General features: G+C 53.0%; 1 protein-coding gene across 10 annotated transcripts; it reads right to left on the bottom strand.

Annotated features, from left to right (window-relative positions):
- Positions 1-56: 56 nt before the first annotated feature.
- On the bottom strand, positions 57-17,970 carry LGALS9 (galectin 9). 10 transcript variants are annotated; one of them, XM_027130368.1, is made up of 11 exons: positions 17,844-17,969; positions 11,451-11,542; positions 8,591-8,792; positions 7,674-7,787; positions 6,112-6,207; positions 4,468-4,503; positions 3,867-3,917; positions 3,180-3,224; positions 2,624-2,712; positions 2,364-2,526; positions 57-528 (listed from the first exon to the last, which is right to left on the bottom strand). In XM_027130368.1, exons 1-11 carry the CDS (start codon positions 17,880-17,882, stop codon positions 382-384), a joined length of 1,074 nt encoding a protein of 357 aa, XP_026986169.1. In that variant the 5' UTR covers positions 17,883-17,969; the 3' UTR covers positions 57-381. The 10 variants fall into 10 exon arrangements, with proteins under 10 accessions (XP_026986169.1, XP_026986171.1, XP_026986174.1 ...); XM_027130370.1 differs by having other exon boundaries at positions 3,180-3,221; XM_027130371.1 differs by having other exon boundaries at positions 365-528; positions 3,180-3,221; positions 7,674-7,784; positions 17,844-17,903.
- Positions 17,971-20,888: the final 2,918 nt, after the last annotated feature.

Here is a 20,888-nt window from a genome sequence, read left to right as displayed (position 1 = left end):
AGACTCCAGAAGGTCTCCAAACTCAGTTACCAAACCATGGCCATCCCAGGCACACGTGCCGACAAGCATTGTTCTTTCTTTATTCGAAGGACACTGGGAAAGGGGAGAGCCCCCTGCTGAGAAGGCTCCTGTCCGTTGGTGGGGAACCAGTGGGGGGTGTCATCAGGGTAGCTTTCTGGGAGGAGGAGAGGTTAAAGATTGGAGGAAGGGGAGGGGCTGAGGATACAGCCTCCTGCGTGAGTGACAGCTAGCGGCGTCGGACGAGGTGGGCTTGGCCAGAAGCAGAGCCAGCCAAGGACGTGGTCTCTCCAGCAGAGCTCAGGATCCGGGGCAGGTGGGGGTGAGGAGCAGAGCCAGCCGGCAGCCCAGGGCAGGGCTGGCCTATGTCTGCACGTGGGTCAGCTGGATGTCGCCCCCCACCTCCAGGCTGTTGATGGCGGGCAGGTTCTTCAGGCGGTGGTAGTATTCACACAGGTGCTGGCCGTCCACGGCCAACTTGAGGCAGGCGCCTTCACACATGATCCACACCTGGACGAGAGGCCCCGGCATCTGTACCCCGCCTGGACTGTCCTCAAAGCCAAAGGCAGCCTCACGCCTGCCTCCCTCCTTCCCACCTTCCCCAGACGTTAGTTAAGCAAGACGTACACCAAAGGATCCACTCTTCCCCGAACACGCCTCATGCTCTTCTTCCCTGTGCTCTTACATATTCTCTTCCTCCCCCCAGAATACCCGTCCCCCTGGGCTCCCCGCTCTGCACACCTCGTCCACGTGGATCACTGCTACTCCCCCTCCAGGACGCGCCCCCCTGCAGCCAGCCTTCCCGGCCTTTCCCCAACTCCTGAGCCCCTCCTAGCTGAGTCAGGCGCCGCCCTCAGGCTGTGTCCCGCACCCCTATCCTTACCCTCTGGCTGGACCCTGAGCCTCTAGGGACACAAATGCTGGCCTGTGTCATCCATGCCCCTAGGACCCGGCACACAGGAGTGCTGGGCGTCTGCACTCCTGCTGCGGCAGCCTCCTAACTTGTCTCTTCCACCCCGACATTCTCCCAGAGGCGGTGGCAGCACAGCTGTTAAAATACCATCGTCCCCATCACATAGCTAACAGCAGCAGCAGAGTCACTGCGCACTGGGCACTGTCCTAAGCGTGTCACAGACTCGATTTCACTTCCTTCTTCCATCTCTGTGAGATCAATGTTACTAGCAGTCCCATATTTTAGATAAGGGAACGGAGGCACAGAGCTGTTACGACACTTGCTCAAGGTCACACAGCTATCAAAGTATATTGCTCTCTGGCTTGAAACACATCAACACCCTGGGCTAAAATTCACAATCCATGACCCACAAGGCCCTACATCGGTCATTTTCAACCCTGGGTGAGGAGTATTAGGGCATATTTAAAAATACGGGTGTCCAGGCTCACCCTCTCGTGGGCCTGGGGTGGGACCAGGCATTGCTTTTTCTTTTTCAAGCTCTCAGGTGATTTGAGTACGTAGTCAGGGCCGAGAACCCAGCTCTGTGTCGTCCGGGCCGCCAGCAGTGCCACCCGCCACCTCCCCATCCTCGCTCTCCCAGAAGCCCCGGGGCCTCCTGCTTCCTAGACAGGCCACGACCATGACCCTCTGCCTCGGCGATAATATCAGCTCCCTCTGCTGCCCCTTAGATTTTTTGCAAGATGGGCTCCTCCTACCACTGAGGTCCCGCCTGCACTGGGGCCTCCTCCAAGGTCTGCCCCCACCTAAGGAAGCATGGCCCCTGCCCAGGGCTCACATTTCTTATTCTACTTTGCCCTCCACGTAGTACCCGTTGCTATTCTGCAGCGATCTGTCCGTACATTTGTTTCCTTGTTCCTCCCCGACCTTGATTGTAAACTCCATGGGGGCAGGACCTGGACTGTTTCCTCATTGCCCCCCAGTACCTGGGGTACTTGCTGCTCAAAGTGGGCCTGGATGAAATAGCTGATAAATGACTGTTGAATGAATGAGTGAGTGAGTGAGTGAATGGATGACACCTAATTCATGAATGAGTGAGTGAGTGAATGGATGACACCTCATTCATGAATGAATGAGTGAGTGAGTGAATGGATGACACCTCATTCTTGAGTTCGATTTGGCACTGATTGGCTGTGTGACCTTAGCAAGTAACCTGCTCGTGTCAGTTAGTCTCATCTGCCACCTGCCTTATGTGGGACAGTGACAGTAAAATGATAGTAGCAGTAATTTGGGGAACACTTTCCCCTCTTCTGGGCTCCATCCTCACCCCAGAGGCGTCAGCTCCTGTCTCGATCAAGGTGCCCCCAGATGACCTCCACCCGCTACTCCACTGCCCCTCGAGAGCCCCTCCCAGCTCGGGGCTGCAGCATCTCACCGAGAAGCTCTGGCCTCGGAAGAAGGGCATCTGTCGGGGCAGGCTTCGCTCCTCAGATCCCCAGCAGCTGTTGATTTGCGTGTTGCGGACCACGGCATTCTCGTCGAAGCGGGGGTTCAGGTGGAAGGCGATGTCTCTCCCGGAACACAGGTTGATGTAGAACCTGGGGATGGGCCGCTCCCATGGACTCTCTGCCCCGAGCCGGGGGAATGGCCCGAAAGACCTTGGGCTGTCTCTTCTCCCCAGGAACCCTGGCTTACCTCTGAGCACTGGGCAGGACGGTACCCGACACCATGATGCTCTTGGAGGGGTACAGCCCACCGGGGATAGAGGTGAAGAAAGGTATCGGCTGTGGGGAGGAGGGGGCAGGTCAGACGGCAGCGGCCAGAGCAGCCGCCGCTGCAAGAGAAACTTCATGAAAACTTCTGTGCGTTTGGACTGTCAGTCGACAACTTAACTGTGCCTGTATCTTCAAGAAAGAACTCCATGGTGTCTTTACTTGGCTCAGTAAATGGCAAAGGAAAACTTTCCAGCATTCCTCAAATTAACGGGCATTTACTGTCATGAAAAGAGCTTTGGTTGGACACAAAGGATGCTTGGGCTGAGAAGGGAAGACCGTGTAATATGCTCACGGTGAAGGGACGATTTTCAAGGGGAAAGCCCCTTTCCTAAGTCTTCTAAGTTACCTGGAAGTTTCCAGAACTTCAGTTTACTAAGGGACTGCTTTTCATTTTGTAAGCTGCCCTCCCCTCTTCCCCTACCCCAACTCTGCACAACACAAACCAGAACTCCACCCCTCCCAGAGAAACCACTTACATAGGTTGGGTTGGGATATGCCATGGGTGGGATCATGGGATTCTGCTGAAAAGAGATCGGGGAGTTCAGTACGGGAGTGTGTGCACACGCGCATGCGCACGCACACACACACACACGCCCTGGCACGTTCTAGAGGCGATGCTCCAATGGGAGACTGAGGTCATGAGGCTTCAGGCGTTGGATTCTCCCAGTCACCTTCCTTCCCATGTCAGCCTTGGCGGGACTCCTGCTGTGTTCCTGGATCCCATCATGGTCACCTGCCCCTCAACCCCTCCAAGGGCAGCCCCACTGACTCCAGGCCCCCCGTGTGCTTTGCACTGGCACAGGAGGAGGAGAAGCAGCCTAAACCAGTGATCAGCAGTGACATCCTGGGGGCTTGTCCTCAGGATGGAGGGTCTCATATCCAGATACGGGGACCACTGCACTCCCCTCTCAGGGACAGAAGGTTTTCCTGTTGGTCCCTAGGGTCCTATTTCTTGGGTCGTTGGGTAAATCCAGCCTGATCCAGAATCTCTACTGTCCCAAGGAGAGTTTTACGTGCGTTTCTCCTAAGCAGAGGGCCCAGCCCCAAATGTCCCCATCTTCCTTGCTAAACTGCTTTCTTCCTGACTCTGGGCCTAGAGAATTCACTCCTTGGGAAAGGGGCACGTGGTGGGGCTGTGAGCTGACCAGAGCGTTCAGACTTACAGGGAACATCTGTCCAGGGGTGCTCTGCACAGTGTGGATGACGGTCTGAGTCTGGAAGAAAGAAGCCCCATTATAACCGGCTCTCACCGGTGTGAAATCTGCCACCTGCCACCAGAGGGCACCACCTAACACACTCCTCTTAGGTGAGGTCATCTTGAGCTTGTAACCAGCCCCATCAGCCTGACCAGACGCCCCAAAATTGGCAGGTAGAGGTGTTTCTTCTCTGGAGAAGAAACATGGCCTGCATTTGTGGCCTGTGGCCTGCATCTTTCTCAGGGCAATCTCTCTAGCACAGCCTTGCTTTGCAGAAGGAAGAAGTGAACGTGGGGCCTTGGTGTCCTGTGGCTGCCCACAGAGTGGCAGGGCCTTGAGCAAACCAGCGGCCACTGGGACTCCTTCCCGATTCATCAGGGCCAGCCACCCCTCCCCGCACCCCGAACTCCCTCCCACCATCACCCCAGCCGGGCAGATGGCCCAAGGGTCTGGCCTTGGCGGCCCTTCCCTCCAATGGGAGAGGCTCCACGCTTGACTCCGCCTCCTCCTTTTAACCCACAGGAAAAGCCGAAGTGAAGAGATTCCGTAGACAGAGCAAGACACTTACAATGGGAGCCGAGCCGGCCGTCCAGATCCTTGGAGGCTGAAGGGGATGAGAAACCACAGTGATGGTTAACACTGGCGCCACACGAGAGTAACACGGCGGCAGAAGCTGTGGTAAGAAATGCCTCCCCACACGCGGCCTCCCTCCTGAGCCTTCTGGGCGCCCAGATTCTCACCCAGTGTCCCGGGTACACTGTGGTTATTCAGGGTGGGTGGGGAGGGGGAACATTCCCATTGGCTCCTTCAGAAGGAGAGGAGGGTGTGCCTGATGCAGACCATTTAGCTCCCGGAGGCCAAGCCATTACTCCCGGTGCCACATTTCACCCATAAGGTGAAAACTTACATTGGCTGAAGGCCTGCTGTGTGCCAGGCTCTGGCTTCAAGACTTTACAACGAGGGAGGCATCCTTGCCTCCTATTTCGCCGGTGAGGCAACTAGTCTCAGAAAGGTTAGGCAACTTGCCCGAGCTCACCCAGGTAACAAGAGAGAAAATCCAGATGGTACCCAGTTCTGCTGATTGTATCCACCACACCCTGTCCTCCCCAGGCCAGGGCCAAAGTTGGGCTGCCCTGCGAAGGCTGCCTGTGGCCCCACCAGTCCTGCGTCCGCATGGCAGAAGGCAGGTGCCCCAGCTGCGCCGTGCTGGGCCCGGGGAGGCTGGGTAGAGAGACGGCCTTCCTCCCAGTCCCTGCTGCTCAAGTGGCCAAAGAAAGGGCCAGGCCTGCTCACCTTCCTGTCCGGGCCCCAGCCTTCACCCGGCAGACTGTTCCTCTCGCAAACCTATTCCATGTTCACTAACCGAGTCCCTACTGCATGCCGGGCACTGTGCAAAATGCTAGGGATACACAAATGAACCAGCTACAATCCCGGCCCACAAAGGGCCTGGTGGGTGTAGGGAAGGAGGGAGGAGAGTGGTGAGGAGACACACATAGACACAATGAGAGCAGGACGTGGCGACTGGAATAGCACAGAGATATCCAAAGTCTGTGGTGACTCAGGAGGGCATCCAGCGATCTGCTCCGGGGACGGTGCTCCAGAGGAGTGACACTTAAGGAGAGCTGTGAAGGGCCATTTGGGAGAGGCTGGATGTGGGTGGCAAAGGGTGCTTTCAGCACTGGGACAGCATGTGCAGAAAGCACGGTGGCCTGAGAGAGCCCCAAGTGAGCAGTGGAGGCTGCGTGAGCTTCCTGGGTGAGGGATGAAGCCGGGAGGGAGGCTGGGGCAAGATTGGGGAGGATTCTGCAGGTCCTGCTATCTGGACTTTATCTAGAGGGACTTGGGGCCTTTAGGACTTTAAAGCAAGGGGAGGACGTGATCAGATTTGTGCATAGGAAGGTCACTGTGGTGGGTGAGTGGGGCGCGGGGAGCCAGGCCGTGGTCGGAGTGTTGAGGGGGCAGATGTCCTGGACCAAGGCAGTGGCTTTGGGAAGAGAGGTACTGGTGCCCTGGAGAGATAAGGAGAGACAGGAAGAGCCAAGGACAGCTCCCAGGTCCCCAGCTCTGGACCCGGGGCTGTGGATGGAGGCAGGGAACCTTTGGGCATGACAGGCCCTGGAGACCCTGGCTGGCGTGCTGGCTGGACCAGCATCTCGAGTGCTCTGTCCTTCCTGCTGACAGCTCAGCCTCCCCAGGCCTCCACTGAACTCACTTTCGGTTTGCGCCCCTTGGGCTTGTGTGGGAAACAGGCAGCCTGGGAGAACTGCACCGTGGAGAAGGCGGGCGGGATGAGAGCTGCGCCGGTGTTCTGTTAAAACATAAAGGTGCCATGGGCTGAAGAGAAGCACTAACGGAAGAGGGGAAAAGCAGGGGCCACAGGCAAGAGGGAGACAGACAGGCAAGCAGGCGGAGTGGGGGTGTCCAGGACAGGCAGAGGGAAGGTTACGCTCCAGGGAGTGGTGGCAGGCTGGCTGTCTCTCTCTCCACCTCCGTCTCTCTCTCCTCTCTCCCCAACCCCACAGGGGGAGTTAGGGAGGGAAAGAATATGAGAGATGAGGACCAAAGAGAAAGGGCCCCATATCTGTCAGGGGCCTGCTGTGTGCCTTCCCATCTCAGGGAACACACTCAAATACCAAAGCGGTGCTGACAGCTCCCAACCAGCGGCCTGGGGCCCTGCAGAATGTGGGCCCAGCATTCCCCAATCTTTCCAGTTTTCACAAAAAACCAGAAATCCAGATTACCATGTGCTATCGCCTGACCTTTTTTTTTTTTTCTAAACTGCGGTGAAATGCACATAAAATTGACCATCTTAACTATTTTTAAGTGTACAGTTCAGTGACATTAAGTCGACTCCTATAGCTGGGCAACCATCACCGCCATCCAGCTCCAGAACTTTTTCGCCTTGCAAAACTTCTGCTGAGAGACTTCGCTGGTGGCGCAGTGGTTGAGAATCCGCCTGCCAATGCAGGGGACAGGGGTTTGAGCCCTGGTCCGGGAAGATCCCACATGCCGCGGAGCAACCAAGCCCATGCGCCACAACTACTGAGCCTGCGCTCTAGAGCCCATGTGCCACAACTACTGAAGCCCACATTCCACAACTACTGAAGCCCGCGCGCCTAGAGCCCCGCTCAATGCAATTAGAGAAGGCCCACGTGCAGCAACAAAGACCCAACGCAGCCATAAATAAGTAAATAAATAAATTAATTAAAACAAAACAAAACAAAAAGCTTCTGCTGACCTTTTAGATGCTGGTAACACATTCAAAAATTTTAAATCACAGAGTGGGTCAAATAGACCCAAGTGTGGCCCACGCAGGCTGTTCTGTGACCTCTGATGTGTATCGCCTCATTGAACTCACACAAGGACCTATGGGGTGGCAGAGACCCTGCTCCTTCCACAGGTGAGGAAACTGAGGCTGGGAGAGGCGAAGTCACTTGTCTAAGATCCCCCAGCCCATGAGAATGGCAGAGCTGGAGATCTGAGCTGAATTCAGTTTGATTCCCAAGCCTCGGGTCTTTCTAGAACCACACAGCCTCCTAACCAGGGTGGGAATGACAGAGATGAGTGGCCTAGGAGCCCGGGAGACTGAAGCAGGTGTCCCAGACAGAGAGAGCGACACAAGAAGGACAGGACGGGGGAGCCACAGGTGTGTCCCCAGAGCCACCTGGAAAGGAGACTGGCTGGCACTTTGGGGCCCACACAGCAGGGCCTGGGCACAGTGGACCGGGCCCTGCACCCGGCTCCTGGGGGCGGGTGCCGGGTGGACAGTCTGACCTGAAAGCTGATGTAGGACAGCTGCACGGCACCCGTGACGCAGATGGTGTTGACGCGGTGGAAGGGCACGCGGTGTGCGTACTGCATGAAGAGGTTCTTGTTCACCATCACCTGCCGAGATGAGTGCATGTTCCAGGAGGGGGTCCCTGGCCAGGTGGGAACTCACCCAAGCTTCTGGGACCCCTGCTTCTAGAAGTTTAGACCTGTGTCTAGTTTTCACATCCATCCCCTGTAGGTCGGGGGCATCAGCCTTCAGAGCTGCGCCAGTTACAGGAACATGCTTGTGACCCAAACACAATCCCTACGTGGCTCTGGTTGTTGGCTTTTTAGTTCTTATGGTTGTTTGTTTATTGCAGTAGGTTTGTCTTTCTAATCTTAGGTCACCTGGGGTGTTACTGAAATATGCATACAAATGTTCCTGGGGAGCAGAGGAGAGGTGACGTCAGGTTGCATGTTGAGGGGTTGGGAACATCCATGTTCACACAGAGAGGCATAGACACAGATGTACTCACCCCTTCTCCTGTCTCCCCAAGCCCAGAGACACTGCGCTGCTTGCAAAAGCAGTTTGCAATGCCCTGCAAAACTAAGCCATTAATAACACCTGGATAAAGGCTGCAACAATGTAACAAAAACAAATGTTACCAGGGACCTGGAGTGGAAGAAGGGCAGAGGAACGGAAATAATTTGGACTTTAAAGACCCAGGAGGCCAAAAAGCACCGTGGACTTATCTAGTGCTTATTTCCGTAGTAAAAGAAGCAACAGGTGCATATGTAGATGCAGGTGAAGGTGCCTAAGGAGACTGCATCCTTACAAGCAACAAAGGTGTTTCTCACGTGACTATTTAAACGCTATTCACTGTGCCTGATAAGGCTGGGGGACAGGCAGCTGAAGGGAAGAGAGGAGAGTTCCTGCTCACCTTGAACTCCGAGCTCTGTACCAGGAAGCAGAGCTCAAAGGGACACCCCCTCTGGAAGGGCATTTGCATCTTCCTTTCCTCAGCCCCCCAGCTTCCTTTCTGCTTCGTGTTGCAGACCACATATCCGCCTTCTTCAAACCGAGGGTTGAAGTGCAAGGCAATGTCATTGTCATTGTGGCCGGTCTGAAAGTTCACAGCAAACCTAGGCCAAGGGAAATTAGACAGTGCTCTTGGTATCCTGGTTTACTGCCAAGGGTGGGAACAGGAGGGTCTCACGCCTTTGACTGACATCTATCTGGGATCCTGCCTACGACCTGCGTGGCTGGTTTGTACCCATCCTTAGTCGTTGCCATCTTTTTTGCTCACCTGATTTGCACTTAGTATGTTTTTGTGCAGTTAACACATTTTGCCCTTACAGTGTGATTTTCTAAAAATAAGTAGAAAATGGGTAAAGAAATTTATCCAAGTTGGAAGTCGAGAAATGTGCCTAGGAGTGAGAACCTTTTGCACCAAGCGGTCGCTCATTGGAGGCCAGCCCACGTTTGCTCAGTTGAGAGAGAAGAGGACAGATGGGAAGAGCACGTGCCATTGATGGGACGCCTACAGAGACGGTGTCTAAAGGGGAGGCATAGAATGAACACTAGCTCTCCGGGCGTGGGGACCTCAGTGTGCACGTCTGTCCCCCTGTAGATGTTAGCATGTGTCCACCTGACCTGAGTGAGGTCAGCAGGCCCGGACCCAGACCCCAGCTCTTCACTGTTTGTCATTTGCAATGAACCCGTACCTCGCTACCCTCAAGCTGCCGCACCCTGGAAAGGGGGTGACTGCCTTCTTTCGAGGATGATTAACAAGGCGGCCAGGGGAAATCCCCAAGCAAGCAACTCTTTGTTCCCATCTCTCCTCGGAGGAAGCCCCTCACCATGCCAGCTTCCTTTGGGTACAGCCTTGACTCTAAGGTGAGGACTGAAACAAAAGAATCTTCCGAGGGACCTGGCTCCCAAAGTGGGCGCGATAAATGTTTGTTCTGCCTCTTCCCAGACGGAGCTCACTCGTGTCCCCAAACCAAGTTCCAGTCTGAGGTTCTGAGGGTCTCCAGCGAGGAGCCTGTCTCTAACCGCCTTCCCTGAACTCAGCCCCAGTGTGGTTCGCAGCCTGCCTCTCGGGGTCACTTTGGTCTCCCCAACAGACACACGGCAGTCAGAGAGGACGCCTCGCTCCCACGTCATGCCCCACAGAGCCAGGCGCTGCCCTGCACCCAAGGGTGGCCCTCGATGGACAGAGCCCCTACCTGCATAGCCCCTCCACTTTTTTTTTTTTGGCCGCACAGCTTGCAGCATCTTAGTTCCCCAACCAGGGATCAAGCCTGTGCCCCCTGCAGTGGAAGTGTGGAGTTCTGACCACTGGACCGCCAGGGAAGTCCCCAGAGCCCGTTCTCCTTCTCGGTTACGGGGGTTGTGTCCTGGATGCCGTCCTCAACACCGGAGCACTCTGTGAACCCTCAGCCAGCGGGGCCTGCGGGAAACTGGCCTGGCCCTGAGCCCAACCGCCCTCCCTCTGGGGAATACCAAAGGGAAAGGAAACTCCAAGTGACTCTGGAATGAGAAAATCTAAGTCCCTATTCCTCTTAAAGTGGAGTATAGTGTTTCTGAAATATCTCTGGGTGTAGTTTTCCCTTTGCGGTCCTCCAGCTTCATTCCTGTGTTCCTTTGAAAATTCCTGCCCCAGGGAAGGGAGAGAGCAAAAGCTCCCATCACAAGGGGGACCCTCGGAGGTAGGGAGAGATTCTATTAGACAGGGCGGGAGTAGAAAGCCCTCCTGCGTTGGGAGAAAGGGTAGGCAGAGGAAGGGGGAGAGAGAAAGCAATGGAAGTTCAGAGTCGAGGTCTGGGACTCCCATGCTGGCAGAGTTTTGGGGGATCTGGGTGCCTCACTTCCCTCCGAGTCCCCTGGGGGCGCTCAGGGCTCTCAAAGTCCCATGGTCAGTGTGGCCATGTCCACCTGGAGGGGAAACAATGGCAGAGGAAGTCATCTAGAATCTAGATGCAGGGGTAGGGCTGGGCCTGGGAGGGGCCTGAAAGGATCCAGGAGGTCCCCAGGCCCCACACAAAGTGATGAGAGGAAAAGTAGGGGCAGAAGCCAGCTGGGATTGGGACAGAGAGGCTGCTGAGAGAGGGCCACGTGTCCAGAGGGGCCTCCGTGGGCACTGTGGACCTCAGGGTGCAGCCCACGTGGACCCCACCGAAACTGGGCACGGGTCCCAGGCCCCCGAGCCACCCGGACCTCAGCAGAGGTCAGCCAGGGCTGCGTGAGCATCCGAGGACCCTCCTGCCTCTGAGAATACGTGCAAGCTCTTCGCTTGGGAAGCCCCCTTGGGAGCTAGGAGGAGCGCTGGAAACAGTGCTAAGATATTTATTTTTTGAATTGACTTAGCATTTTCCAGAAAAGAGCTTGAAACTGAAAGAGACCAAATTACAACTTTGATGGCAAGTTTAACCATTTCCACGTCAGACCAAGTGAGGGTTCCGAAGTAGATGAGGGCAGCTATAGGAAATGAAGGAAGGTGATGTTTTTGCAACTCTGGGTCATAGCATACAATGCTATGCCTCTGGGCTGGGCTGCTTCCCTCCTTAGACTGGGAGCTCTCATGGGCCCCTCCCCCATCTTTGGGGAGTCCGGTTAATGGTGCCCTGGGCGCTACTGGCAGATGGCAGGAGTGCCGTGCATTGTTGGCAGGGGCTGGGCCCCGCTCATCCCCTGAGCCAGGTGCGGGCAGCTCGGAGGATGCTGGGTGGACCAACCTGAGCTGAGAGCGCCCTGGTTCGCTCAGGGGCAAGGCCGCAAGAAACAACAATTCCAGGTACCTGTTTCCGTTGGAATATATAACGGTCCCATTGATGGTGATCTGAAGTCCGTCCTGGAGACCCCCTTGGATTACCCCAGTGAAGGGGACGACCTGCGGGAGGAGACGGTGGTCAGCGGGCCGGCCTGCTTCTCTCCATCCCCTTCAGCACTTGCTGGGGGCTGGCCTGGGTGTCGGGCCCTGGGCTAGGGGCCAGGTGCAGCTGTGAGCAGGACAGATTGAGGCTCTGGTCCACGGACCTTCCAGGCTTGCAGCGAGGAAGTTACACAGACGTTCTGAGGTTGTGAGAAGGAGATCCCTCCGGCTCTGGGAGGATGTGACAGGGACAGCGTGACAGCTGCTAAGAGGAAGAAGTGGCACGTGCACAGCCCTGAGATGGGAGGGAACCAGGGGAGTGAGGAGGGGGCTGCTGGACCCCAGGCCAGGTTCCTAGCAAAGTCCCCTGACTGGGGACTCAGGGGGCCCAAGGGACCAAAGAGACCCACCAACCTGTTCTCGAGGATAAACCTTCTGCTCACCTGAACAGGCCAAGAAGAAGGCATCCTCCCCTCTCCTGCCCATCCCACCCCGAGAACAGCGGTGACCGTGACCTTGGCCCTCCACCGCCTCAGAAAGTGCCTCTTCCCTGGTGCTCTCTGCAACCACGGGGCAGCCCCCTCTTCTATTCCTGCTCCTGGGCTCCCATTCCTTCCCCCAGGCCCTTGGCATCCTCCAAAATCCTAATGTGACATCTCCACCCCTCCTGGGCCCCATGACTTTGTCACGTTCTCTTTCCTGAACCTCTATAAAGGATCCACGGTTACTGTGAGGGCTGCCCCATCTTAGAGCCAGGCATACTCCAGATTTAAACCCTAATTTAGCTCCTTGTTAACTTAGCGGCCTTGGGAAGTTTATTTAACTTCTCTTTGCCTCAATTTCCTCATCTGTGAAATAGAGGTAAATCCCACCTTCTGAGTGAGATGGATGATTGAGTGACAAAAAGTCTGTGGAAGAGACTGGTACATAGTAGGTGATCTCTCTGCTGCCCCTCTGCTTCCTTCCACCTTGGTCTCTCTAATCAAAATTCCTAAATTGCTTATGTCTCAACTTTCAAAGCTTCCTTCCTGAATGCCTTTTATCTAATGTGGTTCTACAAACTGCCTTAAACACAGTTCTATCTCCTAGTCAATTTTCACATTTTTCAAGTTGTTCAAGTCTTTTCTACCTTCTCCTTCAAGTGAATTCCTTACAAAAATTAAATGTGTGGGAAGAGATATGGGGACATATGTATAACTGATTCACTTTGTTATAAAGCAGAAACTAACACACCATTGTAAGGTAATTATACTCCAATAAAGATGTTAAAAAAATTAAATGTGTACAGGAGCCAGGCAGGTGATGTGTATAGGTGAGCTGGCCAGGTAGGGTACAATAGGGAGTGGTAGGGACTGAGGCAAAGTAGACATCATCTTCCTTATCTAAAGAGGCAGTGTCCACTCAGCTGTAACCAGTGGTCACCATCCAGGTCCAGTGTTGGCAGAGCTTCCAAGTCTTTAGGAGAAGACCAAAATCTGGAATTTTTTTCCGTAAAACTTTCTAATTTCTGGGGGCAAAATCCTTTAAAAAGGATTGTAGAAGAGTCCCTTTGTTATAGAGACATAGAATGACATACTTGCAATGAAATGATATATCTAGATTTGCTTCAAAATAATCCAGAAGTGGAAAGGGAAGTAGGGTTGGGTAGAGATGAAGCAAGATAGGTCATGAGTTGAAACTGAATGACGGGTATGTGTTGTTTATGATACTATTCTCTCTAAATTTCCTTTAGCAACCAGTTAAAATAAACACTGTGCAGGCAAACAAAAAACACCCACCAGCCCAGTTCAGTCCTAGCCTATGTCCTTGAGTTGTACAACCACTCAGGATCCAGAGAAACCCCTCCTAACTCATATGCACAGCTCGCCCTGGGAGATAACCTGTAACACCAGGATCCCATTCAGACAGACTCTGCTCTCCATGGACCTTTGGGAAAGGTGTCTCTCGTGGCACCTCAGGTTAGATCGGAACTCTGCCCTTAAATACTTTGGTGACCTTAAGCAAATCATGGCTTCTCTACATCTCTGAGTTCTTTCTGTTGTCTCTGTCCATGCCAGTGATTTTGAAGAAGTAGAATCAGCCTGACACAGTTACAGACCAGCATGCCGTACTTCCTGGAAAAAGCATCCCCTCATTTGTTTGTTGAAGCCTGAAGTTCTCTTAAGAGCCTTTCACACCATCGTGACAGACAGGGCTTAAAATGCATACTCCTGGCAAGTATGGGCCCTTCCCTTAAGCATATTCACACTAAGGTATAAAGAACTGAAAGCAGAGTGTGTTGGGATGGGGTCATCAGAGCACAGAAGGAGGCAGAAGGGAGGAAGCCATGTGTGGATAATGGGGGCGGGCAGTACAGGTTAATCTTAAGGAAGGATTTCCCCCAAGAAAAGCTTTGTGAGATTTTATTGTCTTAAATGGTGACCTCAAATTCTGAAACACAAGATTGCTTCAAACCGAGTATAATCCTAAAGGCAAGATTATTCACTGCCACGTTATAATTGCACAACATCGGAGAGTCCAAAAGTCCACCAAGAAGAAAATGGTGAAATTAATTACGGTATTTCCATACAGTGGCTTCTGTGGAGGCCGAACACGAAGAGAAGAGGAAGAAGGGGACTCTTTGAGAACTGATACAGAACGATGCCACGTGTATTATTTAAAAAATGGGTCGGGGAGGCTATATACATATATTTACTTACCATGAATAAAACATTTCTGGAAGGATTCAAAGAAACTGCTAACATTGGTTGACTCCAAGGAGGGTATGGTAGACTAAATGATTACTGCCCTCCCCTCTGTCCCACCAAAAATGTCTACATTCTAATCCCTGGAAGTTGTGAATATGTTGCTCTACACGGCAAAAGGGATTTTGCATATGTAATTAGGTTGAGGATCTTGAGATGTAGAGGTTATCCTGGATTATCCAGGTGGGCCCAGTGTAGTCACAGGGTCCTCAAAGAGGGAGGCAGAAGAGGAGAATTGGTAGTAGGAGATGTGACAACAGAAGCAAGAAGCTGCTGGCTTTAAAGGAGGAGGAAGGGGCCACAAGCCAACGCAAGCAGGCAGCCTCTGGAAGCTGGAAAAGGCAAGGAAACATTCTCGGACTTCCGTGGTGGCACAGTGGCTAAGAATCCGCCTGCCAACGCAGGGGACACGGGTTCGAGCCCTGGTCCGGGAAGATCCCACATGCTGCGGAGCAACTAAGCCCGTGCGCCACAACTACTGAGCCCACATGCCACAACTACTAAAGCCTGCGTGCTCTAGGGCCTGTGCTCCACAACAAGAGAAACCACCGCAGAGAGAAGCCCGTGCGCCGAGAAGCCTATGCACCGCAACGAAAAGTAGCCCCCGGCTCACAGCAACTAGAGAAAGCCCACGCGCAGCAACAAAGACCCAATGCAGGCAAAAAAATTAAAAATTAAAAATAAAATGGAACAACCACTTAAAAAGAAAAAAAAAAAGATGAAAACATTTGAGATTCAACAGTTGCAGAAAAAAAAATAAAAAGGAAACATTCTCCCCTGAAGCCTCCAAAAGGAAATAGCCTTGCTGACACTTGGATTTTAGAGTTCTGACCTCCAGAACCGTAAGAGAATAAATTTGTATTGTTTTAAGCCTGGCTGGCCAAGGACCCCTCCGTGCGTGTATGTGTGTGTGTGTGCGTGTATGTGTGCGTGTGTGCGTGTATGCGTGTGTGTGTGTATGTGTGTATGTGTGTGCGCGTGTATGTGTGTGTGCGCGTGTATGTGTGTGTGTGTGCGTGTGACCTCAGCAGGAAACAGCAGCACATGCTTTTGCTTTGTATGACTTAGGAGGATGGATTTTTATGCTGGATTTATGGTCCCACAGCTTGGGCTCGCCTTCCAGCTCCCTGTGCTGGCAGCTCTGATGTTGAACAAATCCCTTGACCTGCCTGCACCCCAATTCCCTCTCCGGAACAGTGAGACAATAGCATTGCCAGCCTGGCAGTGTGCTTCGGAGGATTAGGTGAAAGGCTGAGTGGAAAGCCCTTGGCTGGAAGGCCTTGACGATAGCAGCTGTCTGCATGAGGATGACTTAATCTTTCTGCTGGGTCAGAACTTGCTCTCAGCTCTGGGCTGTGCCTGGAGGCTGAGGATTTTTTCCTCCTCTTCCTATCCGGTCCGGAAAGCAGAGTCAGGCCCTACAGGCCAGAGGATGGGCAGCCCCCTTCTGGAGGCCCAGTGTCACAGAGGCCACCCAACCACAGCTGGCACAGGGGGCTCACCCAGAGGGGGCAGCTTTTAGCCAAAGGGACTGCCGCCCTTCTGGTGGCCAGCCTTCCCCGTCTGTGTTATCTTGTTATCCTCACAACAACCCTGGTCATTATTAGTGCCACGTTTACAGATGAGGAGACAGGCACAGGAAGGTTGCATAACTTGCCCAAAGCCACACATGCTTTTAGCCCACGCTTCTAACCACCACACGGTCTGCTTCTCACGATGAAGCCCAGAACATCCTCACTCCTGGCTCACCGAGTGTTCCCCTGGACCAAACAGCTGAGTCCTGTCCTGACTGTGACACCAGCTGCCCTCCTGGCCCTCTGGGGGCTGGGCCAGATGAGGCCGGCAGGGCGTGGGCGAGGAATGGGGGGTGCTCCAGAGGCAGGTCCTGGAGGCGTGCCCTCCTCAGCAGACAGGCAGGGCAGAGGACCTTCCCACTGCATTTTGGAGGAAGTGAGGTCCCAGGTACTCAGGTCAATGGCTGGCCTGGGAGAGGGTGGCCACGTGGGCTGGACGGTGCTCCTGGTGCCTGTGAGGCCTGCACCCAGCCACTTTCTGGCCTGGACTTCCAAGGCCCTGTTTTGACTCTCTGCTGCCATAGAAGGAGTTTCCTTCTGATTTGAAATCTTTGGCTTTTGAATCCAAGGTTTAGAAAGTAAAAACACGTCACCTGAATAATAAAACGTCAGGGCCTGGAAGGGACTGCGGGTCGCCCATCTGATGGAGCAAGAGGCCCAGGTGACACGCTCTGACCCCGAGGCCATGGTGGAAGCACCCACCGGGTGGCCCAGCTTCCTCCAGCCCCACCCTGGGAGCCCTCACGAGATGGACGGAGTGGCACTTGGACACTGCCCAGAGCAAACAGGCCACGCCGGGGCCCCTGCAGAGGCGGGCTTGGCCTGTTTGCCCCCCAGCAGCTCCCCAGCACCTATTTCCGCCCACCCCCGCTCCCCACGAAGGGCTCCGTCAGCCCACCTGCCGGCCTCTTGGGAAGCAGAGGCCGGGAGAGGCTCCTACTGCAGGGTCCGGCCCAGGACACAGTGACCACAGAATCCTCCTGGGCCTGGGCTCCCTCCTGCGGGCCCACGTCCTCCTGCAGTGCTCTCTCTGGGGCACCTCCTTCCTCTGGGGCGGGGGGCGGGGGGGAATCAAGACACCTCCCTCCTCGGCCACTTACCATCTGGGGACATTTGACAAATGGCCGCCACCTCTCTGAGCCTCAGTTTTCCATGGATGACATGGGGATGACGAGGGTTTACAAAGGCCGCCTGCTACAGGGGCTCCCCAGAGAAAGCAAAAAGGCAGAGAAGGCAGCCCTTTGCACCCTACAGTGCTGGGGCAGCCCCGCTCCCCCCCTAACTCCAGAGATGGTCCCTCTCAGACACCCTTGACCTGCCCTGCCTTGTTCACTCACCCCTCAGGGAGCAGACACCTCCGTGGGAGGCCTTCCCTGCTGCCCCCAGACTCGTAACAATTCTAAACACTTCCAGAGCACCCACAGTGGGCCAGACACCATTCAAGCTCTCTCGACGTGCTGCCTCACTTAATCCTTACCTCAGCCCTGGGCAGTGACTTAAGGATTATCCCCATTATACAGATGCAGAAACGGAGGCTCAGAGAGGTAAAGTAACTTGCTTGAGGTCACCCAGCTAGTAAATGGCTGACCCCAGAGAGGCCATCTTCAAAGTAAATGCCCTTCACTGCCGTGCTGGGTTGTTAATCTCCCCAGAAGCCCTGTTTACTTCTCCCTTCATGCAAAAAAAGCCATCACTTTTCCAGTTGTTACTTAGGCCCTTCTTTCCCCTACTGAGCACCTAGAAGAGGAGAGGCACCCGGAGAGAGCTCAGTAAGCGTTTGTCAGACGCACAAATCCCGGTGATGCTCACCCCCTCCAGCCCTGAACGGCACCAGGGAGACGGGTGCAGAGCAGAAGTTGTGTCAGGGTTGCCCCAGCTGGCATTTCCGCCCTTGTGGTGTTCTCTTTGGGATGCCACCCACTTCCACCTGCAAGAGCTGCTTCCTCAGAGCCCCACAGCTGTTTCCCCCTGGCTGAGGCTACCCACAGCCCCGGAACTCACTGGGCTCAGGTAGGGAGGCTGGGCGCCGCCGAAGGCCATCTCTCCACCGTCTCCGTGGCCGCTGCCACTTTACGCACTGACAGGGCAGTCCTCTGCACTGGGAAGGACTTAACAAAGAAATAGAAACTAAAGCAATTTGGCGGTTATTCAATGGGGAGGAGCCAGGAGCAAGAGGAAGTGAGTTTAGAGAAAGGGAGAAAGGTAGGTTGCCAAGGGAGGAGAGTGGAGGATGATACTTGGGAGAGGGAAGTGGGTGATCCTCATCCCGTGCCCTTTCCCTCCACTCTCCTCCTGCGCTCCACCCGTGACCGAATAGTTCACAGGGGTTCGTGTAGGCTCAGAGATCCTGACCACATTCACACTGCAGCGAGCTACCAGACGACACTATCCGTGAGCGTGTGGCTGTGTCATGTGTCCAGACGACAACGGTGCTGCCTGTGCACGGGTTGGTGGTGGAGCTGGGAAAGCCTGGTTATACCCATTTTCCAGACAGAGAAACTGAGGCTCAGAGAGTCTTAAGGGTCATGCCCAAGGTCACACAGCTCACTAGTGGTATCCTGAGCCATATGAGGCTACTTAGGTTCTCAGAAAGGTATTCTTCCCCTTTAAGATATTATTTCTCATATAAAAACATAATCACGTAGGGACTTCCCTGGTGGTCCAGTGGTTAGGACTCTGCTCTTCCACTGCAGGGGGCATGGGTTCGATCCCTGGTCAGGGAACTAGATCCTGCATGCATGCCACAACTAAGAGTTTGCATGCTGCAACTAAAAGATCCTGTGTACCGCAACTAAGAAACAGTGCAGCAAATAAATAAATCTTTAAAAAATAATCATAGTCATGTAGAAAGAAATGTTTTGCAAATAGAAAACCTCGTAACGGGGTTACCTTATCCTTGTGTATAATGATGCCCTGGGAGCTTCTGATCCCTCCTCTCTATGAAGTTCTCCCTTCTCTTCTCTCCCTTGATTCTGAGCTTTAGAATGGGGAGTGGAGAAGTCTTGGACATAACAGAACATTCCAAGTGACATGGAGGTGGGGGCAATATATTGAATAAACTGTTTTTAATTGGCTCCAGCACCTTATTAAAGGAAATGATTGACTGAAACAGAGATTCAGGAACAGCTGGGTCGGGGGGCGGGGCAGGGAGGAAAGACATAGTGACAATATACTTAGCTGAAGTCAAGCAGGTTCTCACCATGTGCTGGAGACAGGGCCCCGCAGTCAAGCCTGGATGATCAGCTAAGGGTCCTACAGGCACCGTGTGGGTAGCAGGTGCCCCGGGGCCGTGCACGTGTCTGCACCTCTCTCCCTTCTTGTGCTTGCCTGAGTGCCCCAGAATTTGCAAAGACTGACTTCTTTGAGATGTTCCCATAGACTGAGGCCACATGCCTCCTCCGTCTACCCTCCATCCCCACTAGATGCCTGAAATTTGACCGGATTTAAGGGACAGATGGCACAGTTAGAGCAGAAAGGAGGAAAAGAAGGGGAAATTCTTTGCAATCCTCTTTGACACCAGGGACATGGGGACCGTTTCCTCATTAACTGGGATAGGGAGCAACTGGAACTCTCATTCATTGCAGGTGGGAGTGTAAACTACTACAGCGTTGGAAACAGTGGATCGTACATAGTAAAGTCAAACGTCTATCCCTCCCGTGTCCCAGCTTTTCTGCTCCTAGATATTTACCCAAGAGATGTGAGAATATGTGCACGTGTGCACAGCAGCTTTACCCATCATAACCCCGCACTGGAAAAAACACAAATGTTCACCAGCAGGAGAAAGGCAAAACGAATGGTGATATGCCTACAATGGACCAGACCTCGGCGATACAAAGGGACCACAGATACAGGCAAGGTCATCAGTGAGCCTCACATCTGAGCAGAGCCAGACACAAGTGAGCACAGGCTGGGAGCATTCTGATTACATAAAATCCAATGACATAGCAAAGATCAATAAAACTAAAAGCTGGTTCTTTGAGAAGATAAACAAAATAGATAAACCACTAGCCAGACTCATCAAGAAAAAAAGGGAGAAGACTCAAATCAATAGAATTAGAAATGAAAAAGGAGAGGTAACAACTGACACTGCAGAAATAAAAGAGATCATGAGAGATTACTACAAGCAACTCTATGCCAATAAAATGGACAATCTGGAAGAAATGGACAAATTCTTAGAAATGCACAACCTGCCAAGACTGAATCAGGAAGAAATAGAAAATATGAACAGACCAATCACAAGCACTGAAATTGAAACTGTGATTAAAAATCTTCCAACAAAGAAAAGCCCAGGACCAGGTGGCTTCACAGGCGAATTCTATCAAACATTTAGAGAAGAGCTAACACCTATCCTTCTCAAACTCTTCCAAAATATAGCAGAGGGAGGAACACTCCCAAACTCCTTCTACGAGGCCACCATCACCTTGATACCAAAACCAGACAAGGATGTCACAAAGAAAGAAAACTACAGGCCAATATCACTGATGAACATAGATGCAAAAATCCTCAACAAAATACTAGCAAATAGAATCCAACAGCACATTAAAAGGATCATACACCATGATCAAGTGGGGTTTATTCCAGGAATGCAAGGATTCTTCAATATACGCAAATCTATCAATGTGATAAACCATATTAACAAACTGAAGGAGAAAAACCATATGATCATCTCAATAGATGCAGAGAAAGCTTTTGACAAAATTCAACACCCATTTATGATAAAAACCCTGCAGAAAGTAGGCATAGAGGGAACTTTCCTCAACATAATAAAGGCCATATATGACAAGCCCACAGCAAACATCATCCTCAATGGCGAAAAACTGAAAGCATTTCCACTAAGATCAGGAACAAGACAAGGTTGCCCACTCTCACCACTCTTATTCAACATAGTTTTGGAAGTTTTAGCCACAGCAATCAGAGAAGAAAAGGAAATAAAAGGAATCCAAATCGGAAAAGAAGAAGTAAAGCTGTCACTATTTGCAGATGACATGATCCTATACATAGAGAACCCTAAAGATGCTACCAGAAAACTACTAGAGCTAATCAATG

The sequence above is a fragment of the Aethalodelphis obliquidens genome, unplaced genomic scaffold (genome assembly GCF_003676395.1).
Source record: "Aethalodelphis obliquidens isolate GAN/ISIS:26980383/991018 unplaced genomic scaffold, ASM367639v1 scaffold38, whole genome shotgun sequence".
In the NCBI taxonomy this organism is placed as follows: domain Eukaryota; kingdom Metazoa; phylum Chordata; class Mammalia; order Artiodactyla; family Delphinidae; genus Aethalodelphis; species Aethalodelphis obliquidens.
Note: the sequence above shows the minus strand (reverse complement) of the source record. Positions and strands in the feature narration are given on the sequence as shown.

What these genes read in the sequence shown, in the direction of transcription:
- LGALS9 (XM_027130368.1), bottom strand. Translation starts at nt 17,882, where the DNA reads ATGGCCTTCGGCGGCGCCCAGCCTCCCTACCTGAGCCCA. An exon ending in CCAAGGGGCGCAAACCGAAA is followed by an intron (nt 4,504 to 6,111) that starts GTGAGTTCAGTG and finishes CATCCCCTTCAG; the next exon opens with CCTCCAAGGATCTGGACGGC. An exon ending in CCCCTGGACAGATGTTCCCT is followed by an intron (nt 3,225 to 3,866) that starts GTAAGTCTGAAC and finishes ATCTCTTTTCAG; the next exon opens with CAGAATCCCATGATCCCACC.